This window comes from Chlamydomonas reinhardtii, chromosome 9 (genome assembly GCF_000002595.2).
Source record: "Chlamydomonas reinhardtii strain CC-503 cw92 mt+ chromosome 9, whole genome shotgun sequence".
In the NCBI taxonomy this organism is placed as follows: Eukaryota; Viridiplantae; Chlorophyta; class Chlorophyceae; order Chlamydomonadales; family Chlamydomonadaceae; genus Chlamydomonas; species Chlamydomonas reinhardtii.
In genome coordinates this window covers 4631433-4645138 of record NC_057012.1, presented here as the reverse complement: position 1 = coordinate 4645138, position 13706 = coordinate 4631433, and the positions used below count along the sequence as shown (strand labels likewise).

Genomic DNA, 13706 nt, shown 5'->3' with positions numbered 1-13706 from the left:
AAACACATTCTCGTGCCGGGGAGAGAGGTGAGCGCGCGCACGGGTGTGTGAGCGGCATGGAGCTCGCTGCCCGCAGCAGCGCTCAGTGGCGGGGCTTATGGCGCCAACTGCTCTGCCCCCAACATTGCGTGGATCTTCGGGATTGCTCTGGGATGGCCGAGACCCACCGAGAGCCGAGGCCCACCACCCTCAAAGGCTCAAAATTAAAAGGTAATAATCACAGGTGCAACACCTGTCGAACTTGCGCCCCCTAAGAACGGCTCGACCCCCTCCCCCCCCGGCATCGCTGCCCTGACCACCTGTGCCATGCCGGTGACAACCTGGACAACCTGTAATACGCGGTACCCTGCTTCGCGTGATTGCCTCCCGTGCATGTCTGTTCCGTCGCCCCCTCGTTGCTCCGGCGGTCCGGCCTCACCAGCTGCTGCTGTGCTGGAACCTCTCCCGATGCCTCCCATCGCGAACCCGAGCCTGAGCAATGCACTGACAGTGACAGCCCAGCGGCTGTTGTTCCCGTCGCAGTCGAAACTGTATCAATTTCATAACTCTTCTCCTTGCATGCACCAGCGTTTCCCAGCATTGCTTTGCAAGCGATATGGTTTGTGCCTTGGCGACTCACCGATTTTTCGCAGCATTTCGTGCTCGTTGAAATGCGGCCAGTAAATCTTTTTTCTTTTAGCTCCGAGAATGGAGCACTTTGAGGTGGAGCTGCCAGAGCGCACGCTCGAGCCGTGGCTGTTTGACGACGAAGGCGAGGACGACGATGATGAGTACAAGGTGGATAGCGACGTGGAAGCCGACGACAGCGATTCAGAGGAGGCTGAAGAGCACGAAAACGCTCTTCCGCCGGACGAGGGTGAGGAAAATCGATTTGTCGCCAGCGCCGCAGAGGGAAGGATGGTTGCAGCTTTTTGATGTATTTTGGTACTAAGGCGGACCCAGCGGGCGGGAAGGGCAAGGGACGTCAAACTGACAATTTGGCGGGTCGACCAAAATGCTAGCGACTTGGCCCCCGGCTCGGCTTCACGCCCTGTCCAACGCTGCGGTAATGGTGGTAAGACGCTGACTGCCGCTGCGACGCCCCAGCTAGCGTGCTTTGATGACCAGTGTCGTGTTCAGTCCCCTCGCCGTGGGGAAGTCGCCGTTGGTGCAACCCAGCAAGCCTGCACCGGGTAGGCCTGCGTGGGCCCCGTGCAAACGTGTGTTGGTATCTCATATGAGGCGTGGGAGTGGCCGGGAAGGTCATTTTCGTCGGCTGAGGGTGCAAACTCCCTTTGTTGGTTGGGTTGCAGGCACGCTCGAGCTTCTGGAACTGGCGGATGACGTGCTGGACAGCATTGAGGAGAAGGTGCTGAGCGACAGCGAGTGCGTGGAGAGCGATGCGGAAGATGAGGAAGAGGTGCGTCGGGCTAGGATTCCTGCTCTGGTTATGTGCGGTTGACCATATTGAATGGCTGGCAGCTGGCTTGAGCCCTGGAGGCCCTCCTTCCTCCCCACGCACACAGGACACGCTCAACGCAGCAACAGCCTCACAGCAGCAGGGGACCCCAAGCGGCCACGCCAGCGGCTCTGCAGGCGCAACCCCCTCGACCGTGGCACTGCAGCGGCGCGAGGCGGCGCACCGTCAGCACCTGCCAACAATTGCGGAGGAGGCCACGCCGTGCGGTGGAGCAAGGCCCCCTGGCCTGCCAGGGTCGCTTGCGCACAGTGCCGCTGCACACCAGGCCGCGTACGGACCTGGCCAACAGTGGCAGCAGCCGGGCTTCCAGCATTTGACGCATACACCGGACCCGGGCGCAGCGCAGCAGCTGCCGCCAAACCAGGACTGTGCGCTACAGCCCCAGCTTCCTGGGGATGATACGGACGCATACTGGCAGCAGCAGCAGCAGCAGCAGCAGCTCCAGGGCCAGCAACAACAGCCCGCCCAGCAGCTCGACCGGCAAGAGTACGAACCGCAGGAGCACCCGCAGGGACCAGATGGGTCGGGCGCAGTCGGCGGTGGGGGCGGCGCGGGCGGCAGCATCGAAGTGCAGCCGTCCAGCGGCATCTGCCGGCGCACGCGCGCGCACGTGAACTTGCGGGATGTGCGGATGGAGGAGCTGGAGCAGCAGTTGCCGGAACACGTGGACCATGAGGAGATTGAGGCGGCGGAGGACGACGAGGAGTACAGCAGGTTCCTGCAGGTAAGGCCTCATGGGTCAGGTGTTCATACCATGCCCAGCGCGCCGCTTGGGTGTTGTGGGTGTAGGCCCAAGCCGGCGGTGTCACGCACCGCTAACGCTTCGCCACCCTGTCCTCCCGCAGGCCCTGTTTGCGGAGCCGCTGCCGGAAGTCAGCTCTGACGAGGACCCAGACTTTGAGGAGGTGCTCGGGCTGGAGCTGGGGTCAGGTGATGCCGGCGGCGGCTGGATGGCGTTGCTCAACTCGCCCAGCCGCGAGGAGGGGGCCGGCGTCAGTAGCGGCGACGACATCGTGGACGGCGCGGCGCCCGGCAGCCCCGCGCGCCGGACGCGCGGCTTTTTCCGTGCGCGCAAGCTGCTGCAGGACCAGCAGGAGCGGGAGTTGCTGGAGCAGGCGCGGCAGCGTGGGGCGGAGGTGGTGGATGCGGAGATGATGACGCCGGAGCAGATGTCCACGCTGCATGCGCAGGTAAGGTGTTGCGACTTACGCGGCTGAATCTGCGGTCACGGCACGAAGGTCTGATGACGTTGCGTTCCATAGCGCCCAAGACCGTGTTATGGGGGTTGTGCAGGCAGCGGCGCTGACGCGTGGATCCCTTCCTGCACTGCCCGTGCAGCTTCACTGCCACACGCAGATGCTGGTGCAGATGTACGTGATGATGGCGCGCGACCCAGATCCGCAGGCACAGGAGGTGGCGCGTCAGGTGGGCGCCCCTTCTGGATGATTCACACGCGGCGACTTGCCACATGTCGTGCAGCACCTTGTCCTTATCGTAGTTTCGTTGGACTCTGTAGTCCACGCGCTGCACCAACGCACGCCTCGCAGACCAAGTTGCTAATGGACCAGCTGGAGCTGGCGCGGGAGGTGCACTCGCTCATGCGGAAGGGCGTGGGCCTGCACCCCTACACCGCCGACATCATCTGCCGCCCGGGGCCGCCCATTTTGCTGTCAGACCTGGTGACCCAGATCGAGCGCGAGGGCGGCGGGGAGGCTGGGGCGGCGACTGATGCCGGCGGCGCTGCCGGCGGCGCTGCTGGCCCCTCGCATGCCCACGCGGCCGTGGCACCTGCAGCCACGCAACGTGCGGCAGTGTGGATGGGGCCGCCAGCGGCTGGTGCAGGAGCGGCCGGTGGGACTGCCGGGCAGCCAGGGGCTGACGAGGCGGCGGCGCTGATGGCGGCCGCGGCGGCCGCGGTCGCAGAGGCACAGGCCACGCTATCAGGCATGCCCAGCATGGCTGTGGCTGCGCTCGCCGCCCTGCAGCCGCAAACAGGCATGGAGGATGGGGCCTACGGGGACACGGACGCGGATGGCGGTGCTGATCTCGATGGGGACGAGTGCGGCAGTGCAAGTGCGTATGCCATTCAGGCTCAGAAGGCCGCCACGGCCGCCCGTAGCGCGGCCACAGGCGCAGCTGTGCGCGCGTTCCGACCGCCTTGGTTGCCACCCCAGCCGGACAACTGCGTGTGGACCGTCTACGACGTGCTGCCGCTGCGGTTGTTCCCACAGATTGTGGTAGGTTTGTGGCCATGTTATATGCTTCACCTCGCTAAGATGCGCAGATAGTACGCTCCCCTCGTGCTTCCCTAATGTACTAAGATATCGCAAGCGGTGCGGTCCATTGGCGTGTTGCATGCTTACGGCGCCACTGACCAATCATTGTGTACCCCATGCGCTGGGCAGGCAATCCTGCAGACGCTTCCAGCATACAAGAGCAGCTACTTGGCTGCCCACCGGAGACTCAAGGCGAGCGGGGCTCAGCGGCGGCGCCGGCACCGGCGCAGGCAGAAGTCCGACCCGCTAGCCTTTGCCATCAAGTGGGCTGCGCCGGCATTGCGTTGCCTGCAGGTGGGCCGTAAAGCAACACCCGCCAGCATATGCGCGGCGCTGTCCTTCGGTGCATCCATGACAGCGGACTGTCGTTTTTGCCTCAGCTGCAAAGGCAAGGTACCCACTTCCGTGTAACACTGTCCGTCTTCCCGCTCCCCTGCAGGGCTACCTGTGCGCAGCGCTGTGTTTCATTCCCAGCCCCATGATGCCTGACGCCTACTGGACGGACGCCGAGGATGATCTCCTGTGGCACGGCATCAGCAAGTAAGCATCACCAGCCGGGCATTGAGCCGAGCCATGTTGTCGTAGTCTGGCAGGCGGCGCACATCGCGCACTAGAAAAATAACATGCTGCTTGGACGTGCTGTTAACGCCTGACCGCGCCCAATGCTGCCCCGTTGCGGACGCCCAGGCTCGGCACGATGTACAACGCTATCGCGGCCTTGTACCTGCCCAACCGCACCTTCAAGCAAGTGACTTATCGCCACAAGAATCTGAGGGGCCGCGGGCGCGCTGGCGACCACGCGCTCCTGGCTGTCGCCATGCAGGCAGCAATGCGCGCGCAGACGGAGCAGGAAAAGCAAATAGCAGGCGCGGCGGCGGCGGCCGTCTTCGCAGCATTGCCCGGCGCTCCGGTACCGCCCGACGCAACGGCTGCCGCGGCCGCAGCAGCTGCGGCCGCGGCTGCAGCTGCAACCGTGGCAGCCAACGCCGACCAGACGACAGCCAATGCCATGGCGCGGCGGTATCCCCCAAAGGCAGCGGCAACGCCGACCGCTGCAACTGCAGTTGCTGAGCGGCCGAAGCGGTCACGAGCAGCCAAGCAGCCGCCGGCTGCGGCTGCCCCTGTCGCCTCTGTCGGCGAGGGCACGGAAGCGGCACAGCAGGCTGCCCTCGCGGCCGCTGTTGCTGCTGCAGCCGCTGCGGCCACTGCGGCGGCCATCGGCCAGGTGCCGGAGCAGCCTCAGGCTGCGCCGGCAGCTGTGCCGCCGGGGCACGAAACCATCAGCACCGGTGTGTACGGTGCCGACGGTGGTGAGGAGGCGCCGACCGCCGACGCCACCCCGGCTGCCACCACGGCCGGGGCCGCGGAGGATGGTAGCGTTCCAGCTCCTGGCGCTGTTGTTGCCGAGGGGACCAGAACCGCGCGCGAGGCAGCGGCTGCGCTGCGGGCGGCCAGCAGCAACTCATTGCTGGCGCACGACGTGCTGGCCATGGTGACGGCGGCGCGCATGATGGCGCTGCCCGCTGACGTGACCGCGGCGCAGGTGATGCAGGTGCAGCACTGCCGCCTCGCGAAGGTGCAGCAGCTGGTGCAGCAGCAGCAGCAACAGCAGGGCAAGACCAAGCGCAACGTGATCGGGCCGCTGGCCTACGCGCCGCTGGCGGCCATGCAGCAGGCCGCCGTCGACCGCGCCACGCCCATCCCGCTGGGCGTGGTCACGGCGCTGGCGGTGGGCATCCCGGGGCCGGTGCAGGTCGCCGGCGTGGCAGTCCTGAACCAGATCCTGGCGGGAGATCCTGACACCCAGACCATGCAAGACATCCGGCAGCTGATGGTGGTCGCGCTGCAGCACCGCGCCGCGCGCGAGGGCTACTACAGCCCTCGCGGCGCGCAGGCGTACGCGATGGCGACACAGCTGCAGGACCGCGCCAACACCGCCTACGCCAGGGAGGCGCTGCAGCGCATCAGCGAGGGCTTCCAGCGGCAGTTCAGGATGGTGCCCGCCGTTGCCGCCGCCACGGGCCCCGCCGCGGCGGCGGGCGTGGCTGGCGCCGCCGCGGTCGCTCCCGGTGAGCAGTCGCACCAGCATGCGCAGCAGGCGCTGCAAGCACTGCAGGCCGCAATGGCGGCCGCTGTTTCCGGCGGGCAGCCTTGGAACGGGCAGCCTCCGTACGGGGCTGCAGCCGCAGGCATGGCCGCGGGTCCTGCGGCCGCGCCTGCTGGGCCGTTGGCGGGTGCATCACAGGCACAGCCGGTGGCTGCAACGGCTGGCGCTGTGCACATGCAGCAGGCACAGGGTGACGCCGTGGCAGCGGCAACGATGCCTCCGGCTATGGATGGTGGAATGATGGGAGCGTGGCCTGCGATGGCAGATGGCGGCGCACCTGCGGCTGTGCTTGCGGCTGCGACAGCAGCGGCTGCGGCAGCAGCGGCCGCTGCGGCGCAAAATCCGGCAGTGGGGTTGCAGCAGCTACAGCAACTTCAGCAGCTGCTCCAGGTGTGCCTTACTATTGCATTCTCGCAGACTCCGTATTGATAGCGTTGACGTGTTACCCTCGACCCTGCGCTTGCTGTCATGCAGATTGCGAAGGCGATGCCAGCGGTGCTGCAGGTGCGTTTGAAGGCGTTCTGTTGAGGCATACTGGGCGGTGTTGCGGAACGCCGACTTGGGTTTTGCGCTCGGCAAATAGGCACTGACTTGCGACTGTTTCCCTCTCCCTATCCGTGCAGGCTGGAACGGCAGCAGGCCCCAATGCGCTCGGGGGCGGAATCCCCGGCGTGGGGCTGCCCGTTGATGCCATCGCAGCCGCCCAAGCGGCAGCGGCTGCAGCCACGGTGGCTGCCCTTGCCAGCAGCAGTATGGCAGCAGCCGCACAACACCAGCAGCCACAGCAGCCTCACGCAGGGTTTTCAGGCATGCTGCAAGCGCATGCGCCCTGGATGCCGACAGCCGCTGCTGCGGGGCCGCCAGTGTATGCCCACGGCACGGTGGAGCTAGCGGGGACCTCCGCAGGCGCACCGCTGCCTCAGACGGCACCCGGCGACGCCCACGGTCTGCAGCACAGCCACGAGCACGGGCACGGAGCCGTGGACGAGCAGCACGCTGCGGCGACGCCGGGTGCGTTCCACGACCTGGCTGAGATGGACCTGGACGTGGATGACGTGGAGGTGGGCGGCGAGGGACCCAGCGACTCGCTGGAGCCCTGGCACGGCCTGTCGCGGGGCCCGTGGTCGCCGCCACCCCTCGCCTCGCCGCTGGGCTCTCCGACGCCGCAGGCGCAGGCGTACCATCCCCCCCACCCTCATGCACAGCAGCAGCAGCAGCAGCAGCAGCAACAACTGCAGCAGCAGCAGCCGATGGCGGCAGCTGGCACCGGCGCCGCGGAGCAGGCCCAGATGGCAGGGCACGGAGCAGCACACGCTGCCGAGGGCGCGGGCGCTGGGCCAGGGCCTTTCGCTACAGCCCACCAAACCCCGGGGCCGCCGCACGCCGCGGTGGCTGCCGGCGCCTCCGTGCTGCCCACTGACCCGCGCCTCACCTTTGGCCGCTTCCTTCACAACCGCTCTTCGCACACGCAGCTGCCGGCACCGGTTGAGGGACAGCTCTCGGGTCAGGCACACTTGGGTGAGCCAGCAGTAGGCCACGCGGGTTTCCTTGGGGCCCGGCAGCCTGCCGGCACGGCAGAGGCGGGGCCGGCGATGGGGTCCCCGCCACTGCTTCATCTTCCAGAGGGCGAGGCAAGGCCAACTGTTTCGGACGGCTTCACCCTCGGCGGCTTGTCGGACATCCTGGGCGCTTCGCTCGGCGGCTTTCGGTCTGGCGCCGCCACGCCAGCAGTATGCCGTTCCCCCCATGCCATGTCGCAGGTAAGCAGGCTTCACACTGTGTCCCGTTTACGTTTTGTGCCTGCAACGTAACCTTGCACCATAATTGAGGCGAGCGCTGAGGTGATGCCGCCGTGTTGGCTTCCGCAGGGTCACACAATATCGCACCTGCTTGGCAGCGGTCTCGGGCTCACCACCTTGCTGCAGTCGGAGGACGGTGCAGGCGGCACGCCTAGCCGGCTGGGCGGCCTGACCGAAATCCTCGCAGGTTGCTCGCCTGGCACGGCCACACCAACAAAAAACGCTGCCGCCGGGCCCAGTCGGCCGCACACAGGCGCAGTGACAGCTGCGGGTCCAGCGGCTCCAGGGGCAGACGCAGGTGCAGCTGGCGGACGGCGGAGGTCGGAGAGCCCTCCACTCGCCGCTGTGGCAGGCGCAGCTGCGGCTGTGGACGGGAACGGAGGCGCGGCGGCGCAGACGCCGCCGGAAGCAGCTGGCGCGGGCGGCGGCGGCGGCAAGGCCGCGGGTGCTGCAGGCGTGGCGCAGCCTCCGCGTGTGGGCCCGACCCCGACTCGGCAGCTGTTCAGCCCAACCAGCCCAACGAGCGGCGGCGTTGGGCGGCGGGGCCAGCTGGGCTCCATGCAGCGAGTGGCGTCGCAGCTGCGAGCGGCTGTCGATGTCACGCCCTCCTCCGATCCCAAGGTACGGCACGCGCGAATGCGAGGATCAGCATCCGCATCTGGGCCACGTTCACGCCTACGCCACCACGGATAGCGCATAGTCCTGCCCTTGCCAAAGCTGACGTCATGTCCTCTTCGCGGCTCATCCCTCATAGGCTAAATGTCGCAGCCGCATCGGCGCCCTAGCGGAGGCCTCTCGGCAGGAGGACACGCAGCCCAGCCCCTTTGAGGGCACCGCCCAGAATGACAGCGGCGGGCCCGGCAGCGGCGAGCGGTCGGGCTCCCAGCCGCCCGGCTCACAGCAGCGGCAGGGGCGCGGCACCACCAGCCGCTACCGCCCACGGCCGCCGCTCTTCACGGATGACGCGCAGGAAGATTCCTCCGGCCCGGGGCCGCGTCGAACACCCAGCGCCGGCAATGCGCCCAACTCCACGGGCAGGGCACCGGCAGGCACCGGCGGTGGAGCGGCAGGCGCCGCCGCTCGGGCCCAGGCCGGCACAGCGGGAGGGCCAGCGGGCCGGCTTGAGGCTGTTGCGGAGGTTGACGAGGAGCGGAGCGAGGAGGCGGATGAGGAGGGCGAGCAGGGCCTTCTGCGGGCGCGCAAGCGGCTTCGGCTTGACATGGATGATGAGCCTCCTGCCGGCAAGGCCAACGCCACGGGCATGCCGGGCACAGGCGCGGATGCAACGGGCGCGGCTACTAGCGCTGCGGCGTCGCCCGACGGTGGCGCGGCGAGCACGTTGACTGCAGCGACGGAGCCCGCAGGCCGCTCGCCGGTAGGCGCTCAGCCACCGGTCGGCCGGTCCCGCCTTGGCAAACAGCTGCCACCGCGCGACCAGCTCCGAGGAAAGGCCATGGCGCGGGCGCTGCAGGCCGAGGCTACCGCGCCGGTGAAGACTGCTGCAGCAGTCAGCAAGGAAGGCTCGCCGGCCTCGCCGCGGCCAGCAGCGGGCCAGCATGCGGCCGGCGCGCCAGCTGCGGCCGCGCAGACGGCAACAGACGATCAAACTGATGGGCTGGTACACGGCGTCGGTAGCTGTGGCGGCGGCGGCAGTGGCTCCAAGCCCTCCTCGCGGCAGCCGTCGTCCACAGCAGCCACCACCTCTGCAACCCGTAGCAATAGTGGCGCCGCCGCCTCGTCGGGTGAGACCAGCAACGGTGGTGTTGCCACGGGGAGCGATCCGCGCAAGGACGGCGGGCCGCCGGATGCTGCTGGCGGTGGTTCGTCAGGCGGGGCCGGCGCCGGCGGTGGCACCATCAAACGGCGATCCACTGCATCAGCGCCGGCAGCGGACACGACCGGGACAAAGCGCGCGCGGTCAGGGCGCGGCGCCGGGGCTGGCTCCGAGCAGACACGCAGTCGTGGCGGTAAGGAGCCCCCGACAGCAGCACCGGCAGCAGACCCCGGCACTGGCGCAGAGACCGCGGCTGTGGCTCTTGCACGAGCAGCACCTGCCGCAGCCAAAGTTGCAGCCACCAGTGGACAGAAGCGAACTCGCGCCAGCGCTGCGAAGATAGCCGCCGCCGCGGCTGCAGCTACGGCTGCCGCCCCGCTCGCGGTCGTGGATGCGAACGTTCAGGCGGCTCCTGCAGCCAATTGCGCACTCGACCGGCCCACCACTGCCGCCGGCGTGTGTCCGGCTGGGGGGCCTGAGGCGGCGGCGGCCACGGCTGCAGCAGCAGCGGGTCCTTTGGGCAGCCGGGCAGATGGGATGGGGGCCGCTGCGGCTGCAGAGCCCGCCACGGCTGCACGGGGTGGCGCAGGGAGCGGCCGGCCGCCACGCGCGCCCACAACCCGCCGCGTTACGGCAGCAGCAGCCGCTGCCGCCAAGGATGCGGCCGTTTCGCCAAGTGGCGCCAACGCTGCCGTGCCGGCATCCGCTCATGGCACCAAGACCGCTGACGCGACGGCAACAACTTCTCCCCCACCTGCTGGCGCCCCAGGCTCGGCAGCGGCGCCTGTCAGCCCACCGGATGCGGTTGGCGACCGCGCAGGCCAGGCGCCGGGCTCGGCCGGCCCTGCCTTGTCCGCAGGCGACTTCTCCTTGGGGGGCCTGAGCCTCCACTCCATGCTAGGCATGGACATGAGCACCCTGGGAGGCGCCCTGGACATTGTCTCAATGCTGCCCGCCATCAGCACGCGCAGCATGCATGCCGTGGAGGACGGGTCGCCGCCGCGCACCGCGGCGCAGCTCTCCGGTGGCGCGGGGCCTGCGGGCGCCGCACCAGTCGCGGCGGGGGTCGGAGCAGCGGGCAGTGGCGCGGGCAGTGACCCCGTCACGGCGAGGGCTGGCACCGCCGCCGCAACAACAGCAGCAGCGGGTGACGCTCACGGCGGCGCCGTCCCCATGCCGCAGTCGGCCACGGCCTCTGCTGCCGGCTGCTTTGGTGGCCTCCGTGCGGGCGCTGGGCTCGCCCCGGGTTGCGTAACTGGGGCCGGCGTGGCCGCGATGAACACCGGGGCGGCCCCGGGCGCTGGCGGTGGAGCCGGCGCGGGCTGCCTGGTGTCGCCGCCGCGCGGGCAGCTGCTGCAGGTGACACCTTACGCGCCGAGCACCTGCACGCTGAACACGCTGGACATACTGCCGCTCTTCAGCAACTCCAACTCGCTGTGGGCGGCGCTGCAGCTAGGCAGCGGCGGCGGCAGCGTGGGCGACTTGGCGCTGGGCTTGGGCGGCGGCGGCAGCGGCGGCCTGCCCCGCACCGGGGCCGCGGGCCGGCCTGTGGTTGCGGCTACCACCACCGCCAGTGATGGCGGCGCCGGCAGCGCTGGTAGGGCGGTCCTGGGGTCGGCGGGCGAGGCGGCCGCGGGCGCGCGGGCGGACGGGCCTGAGGCTCAGCAGCTGCTGGCGGGCTGCACCGGGGTGTCGCCGGCGGACCCGTGGACCAGGTTCATGACCGCGGATCACAGCCCACCTGCCGGCCGGCCCCCGGCAGCACGGCCCCATGGCAGCACAAACGCAGCTGCAGGCGCTGCCTCCGGGACAGCCGCGGCAGTTGCAGACAGCACAGCGGCTGCGGCGCAAGGACTGCGGGCAGACTCGGCCGCCGCGGAAGGGGCTGTCGGAAGCGGTCATCGCCTGCACGCGGCGCCGTTGGCAACAGCAGCCGCAAGTACAGCTGGCCCGGTGTTAGGCCGCAGCCGAAATGCTGCAAATGCCGGAGACACAGGTCCGTTGGCTGTTGGCAAGGCTGCCGCAGCTCCCGCCCGAACCGAAGCGGTGCTGGGGTTCACGATGGGAGCGGCGGCGGCAGGCACAGGCACAGTCGCAAAGCCGCAGCGCCCGACGCTCATGTCGCCGCCGCCGCCACCACCCACCATGGTGTCCAAGCAGCGCATGACGGCGGGCGGCTCACGTGCCCCTGGCTCCGAAACGGTGCGACTCTTCGGCCGGACTGTGGAAAAGCCGGCGCCGGTGTCTATTATGCCAGTGCCTGTGGCGCTACCACGGCCGCCCTCCGGGGCGTCCCTTGTTGGCGCCGCAGGAGGCGGCGGCGGCGTGGCACCGGACGCCACGCCCGCCTTCGCGTCGCGCCGCAGCCGGCAGGACGATGCTGACATGGCGACTGACAACGCCCCTCGGCGAGCAGCGCCTGCCGTCGCACCTCAGGCCACGCCAATCCATGGCAGGGCGGTGGGCTTCGAAGGCGTGTCCAGGCGGGGGGCTCCGGCAGACGATGCGGCGGCTGGCGTGGCCAGCCCAGCCGAGGGCGTGCGCTTGCCGGCGGGTGGACAAGAGAAGGCCGTGGGACTGCCGGCGGCAACTCCGGCTGTCACGCGGACGCGACTGCAGCCGCTACCTGAGGCCATGCCCACGCCGGCGGCCGGCGCTGGCCCGGCGCTTGCTGTGGCAACGGTCGTGCAGGAGACGCCGGCGCCCGCGGTCGCCGTGGGTGCGCCGCTGACACTGACGCCCATCGCCATCGAGCCAAACGAGGCAGCGGAGGCGGCCGCGCCCGCGTCTGTGGCCCACGCGGTGACGGGGGGCGCGCGTCTCGCGTCCTCGCGGACAGCAACTAGCCGATCCGCTGCCGGTGCGCCTTCGTCCGGAGATCCAGCGCCATCCGCGTCTGCCTGGGGCTCGCACGAGCCGCGGCCGGAGCCGCGGTATCAGGGCGGGGCCTCGCGCGCCGGTGACGGGGAGCCCGGTGCAGCGACGTCGCGTGGGGGCGACGCCGACACGCCTGGCGGCACCTGCATCAGTGCCGCCGTCAGGCGGGCACCGCGTGTTGCCTTCGCGGACCACCAGCCCGAACGCGTTGCAGCCACGCCCTCCGCCTCGGTAAGTGGGCTCGGCGCCTGCGCCCTCGGCAGCGGCGGCGCCGAGGCGTCCGCTGCTGCCACTGGTGAGGACGGGGCTCTGTCCAACGGTGGCGATGCCCGGCCCACCGCTGGTGGCGCGCAAGCACCGCCGGTGGCACCGCAGCTGCCGCTGCAGGCGGAGCCGCTGGCCGCGGCCGAGCCCGGCGGGTGGAGCAAGGAGCAGGACAAGCTGATCTTGCGGAGCCTGTTTGAGCATGGGGACTGTCCGGGGACGTGGGATGGCATCCGCGAGCAGCTCGGAATGCAGTTCAACACTGAAGCGATTGAGCAGCGCGGGCGGCAGCTGATGGCGCGAATGATGGCACTCGCGTAGCGCGGCCGCAGGGCGCTATCGTCCCAGGTTGTGCTGGATTGCGTGTTGGGCATGTTGGGCGTAGGCGGGGTCCGATGTACGGTAGTCGTACATGTGCTTCAACCGCATGACTCAGCTTTGGTGTCGTCACTTGCGTCAAAGAAGACAAGGAGTGTACCTCGACGGGGTGCATGTCGCTTGTGTTGCATCGCGTGTGCGCTGCCCCAAGGCAGGTGGGCTTGGCTCCGGGGCATGGGGAGGGTGTGCTTATCCTGACCAGACTTGTGACTCCAGAGCTATTGGAACAGATGGCCTGCCCTGACTATGTAGAAAAGTTAGCCGCATGCTTACCCGAACGACGTGTGTGTCTGGTGTGAGTGTGATGGGTTAGGCCAAGTGTGGGAGTACTGAGGCAGCGCTAATGTGCCGTCTGCATGAGTCTGTACATGACATCGTCATTATTCATTGTGACAGTTGACACTGGGAGTCGAGGAGCGTTGGCGGGTGCAAAAGCAGGGTGCGCGATTCACGAGAGACCTAGCGGACGGAGGTGTGTAAGCTCGCATTTGTCGTCTCTGTTTGGACATGCCCCATGGCTCACTTTGCCGCGCACCTCCTGCCCAAAGGTTGTGGGCAGTCGGTACCAGACGCGGGGTAGTGAGGTAGTGTCGCCTCGACAGTCGGTACCGCACTACCACGTCTACAGTCGACAGGGCAGCAAAAGGCATGTCGCGGGGGACTGGCCGACCGGGACGACTGGTCGGCAGTCATAGGGTGGACACGTGCTCAAGGTGCTTCTCATTGGTATCAAACCCGACAAACCGGGCAATTTTCTCTGTTACTGTTTTAC

The 13706-nt window shown here is 68.6% G+C and overlaps 1 protein-coding gene across 1 annotated transcript; it reads left to right on the top strand.

Moving 5' to 3' along the window:
* The first annotated feature begins 509 nt into the window (after window positions 1-509).
* CHLRE_09g396661v5 (uncharacterized protein) lies at window positions 510-13705 on the top strand. The gene is made up of 13 exons (XM_043065810.1): window positions 510-856; window positions 1293-1399; window positions 1506-2183; window positions 2305-2649; window positions 2798-2884; window positions 3007-3696; window positions 3865-4029; window positions 4175-4275; window positions 4423-6232; window positions 6317-6346; window positions 6466-7602; window positions 7711-8262; window positions 8396-13705. The coding sequence occupies exons 1-13, from the start codon at window positions 688-690 to the stop codon at window positions 12875-12877; spliced, it is 10353 nt and encodes a 3450-aa protein (XP_042921286.1). The 5' UTR covers window positions 510-687; the 3' UTR covers window positions 12878-13705.
* The last annotated feature ends 1 nt before the right edge of the window (window position 13706 follows it).

Coding starts and splice junctions, on each gene's coding strand:
- CHLRE_09g396661v5 (XM_043065810.1), top strand. CDS start 688: ATGGAGCACTTTGAGGTGGAGCTGCCAGAGCGCACGCTCGAGCCGTGG. Junction 2,650..2,797: donor TGTCCACGCTGCATGCGCAG/GTAAGGTGTTGC, acceptor CTGCCCGTGCAG/CTTCACTGCCACACGCAGAT. Junction 8,263..8,395: donor CGCCCTCCTCCGATCCCAAG/GTACGGCACGCG, acceptor CATCCCTCATAG/GCTAAATGTCGCAGCCGCAT.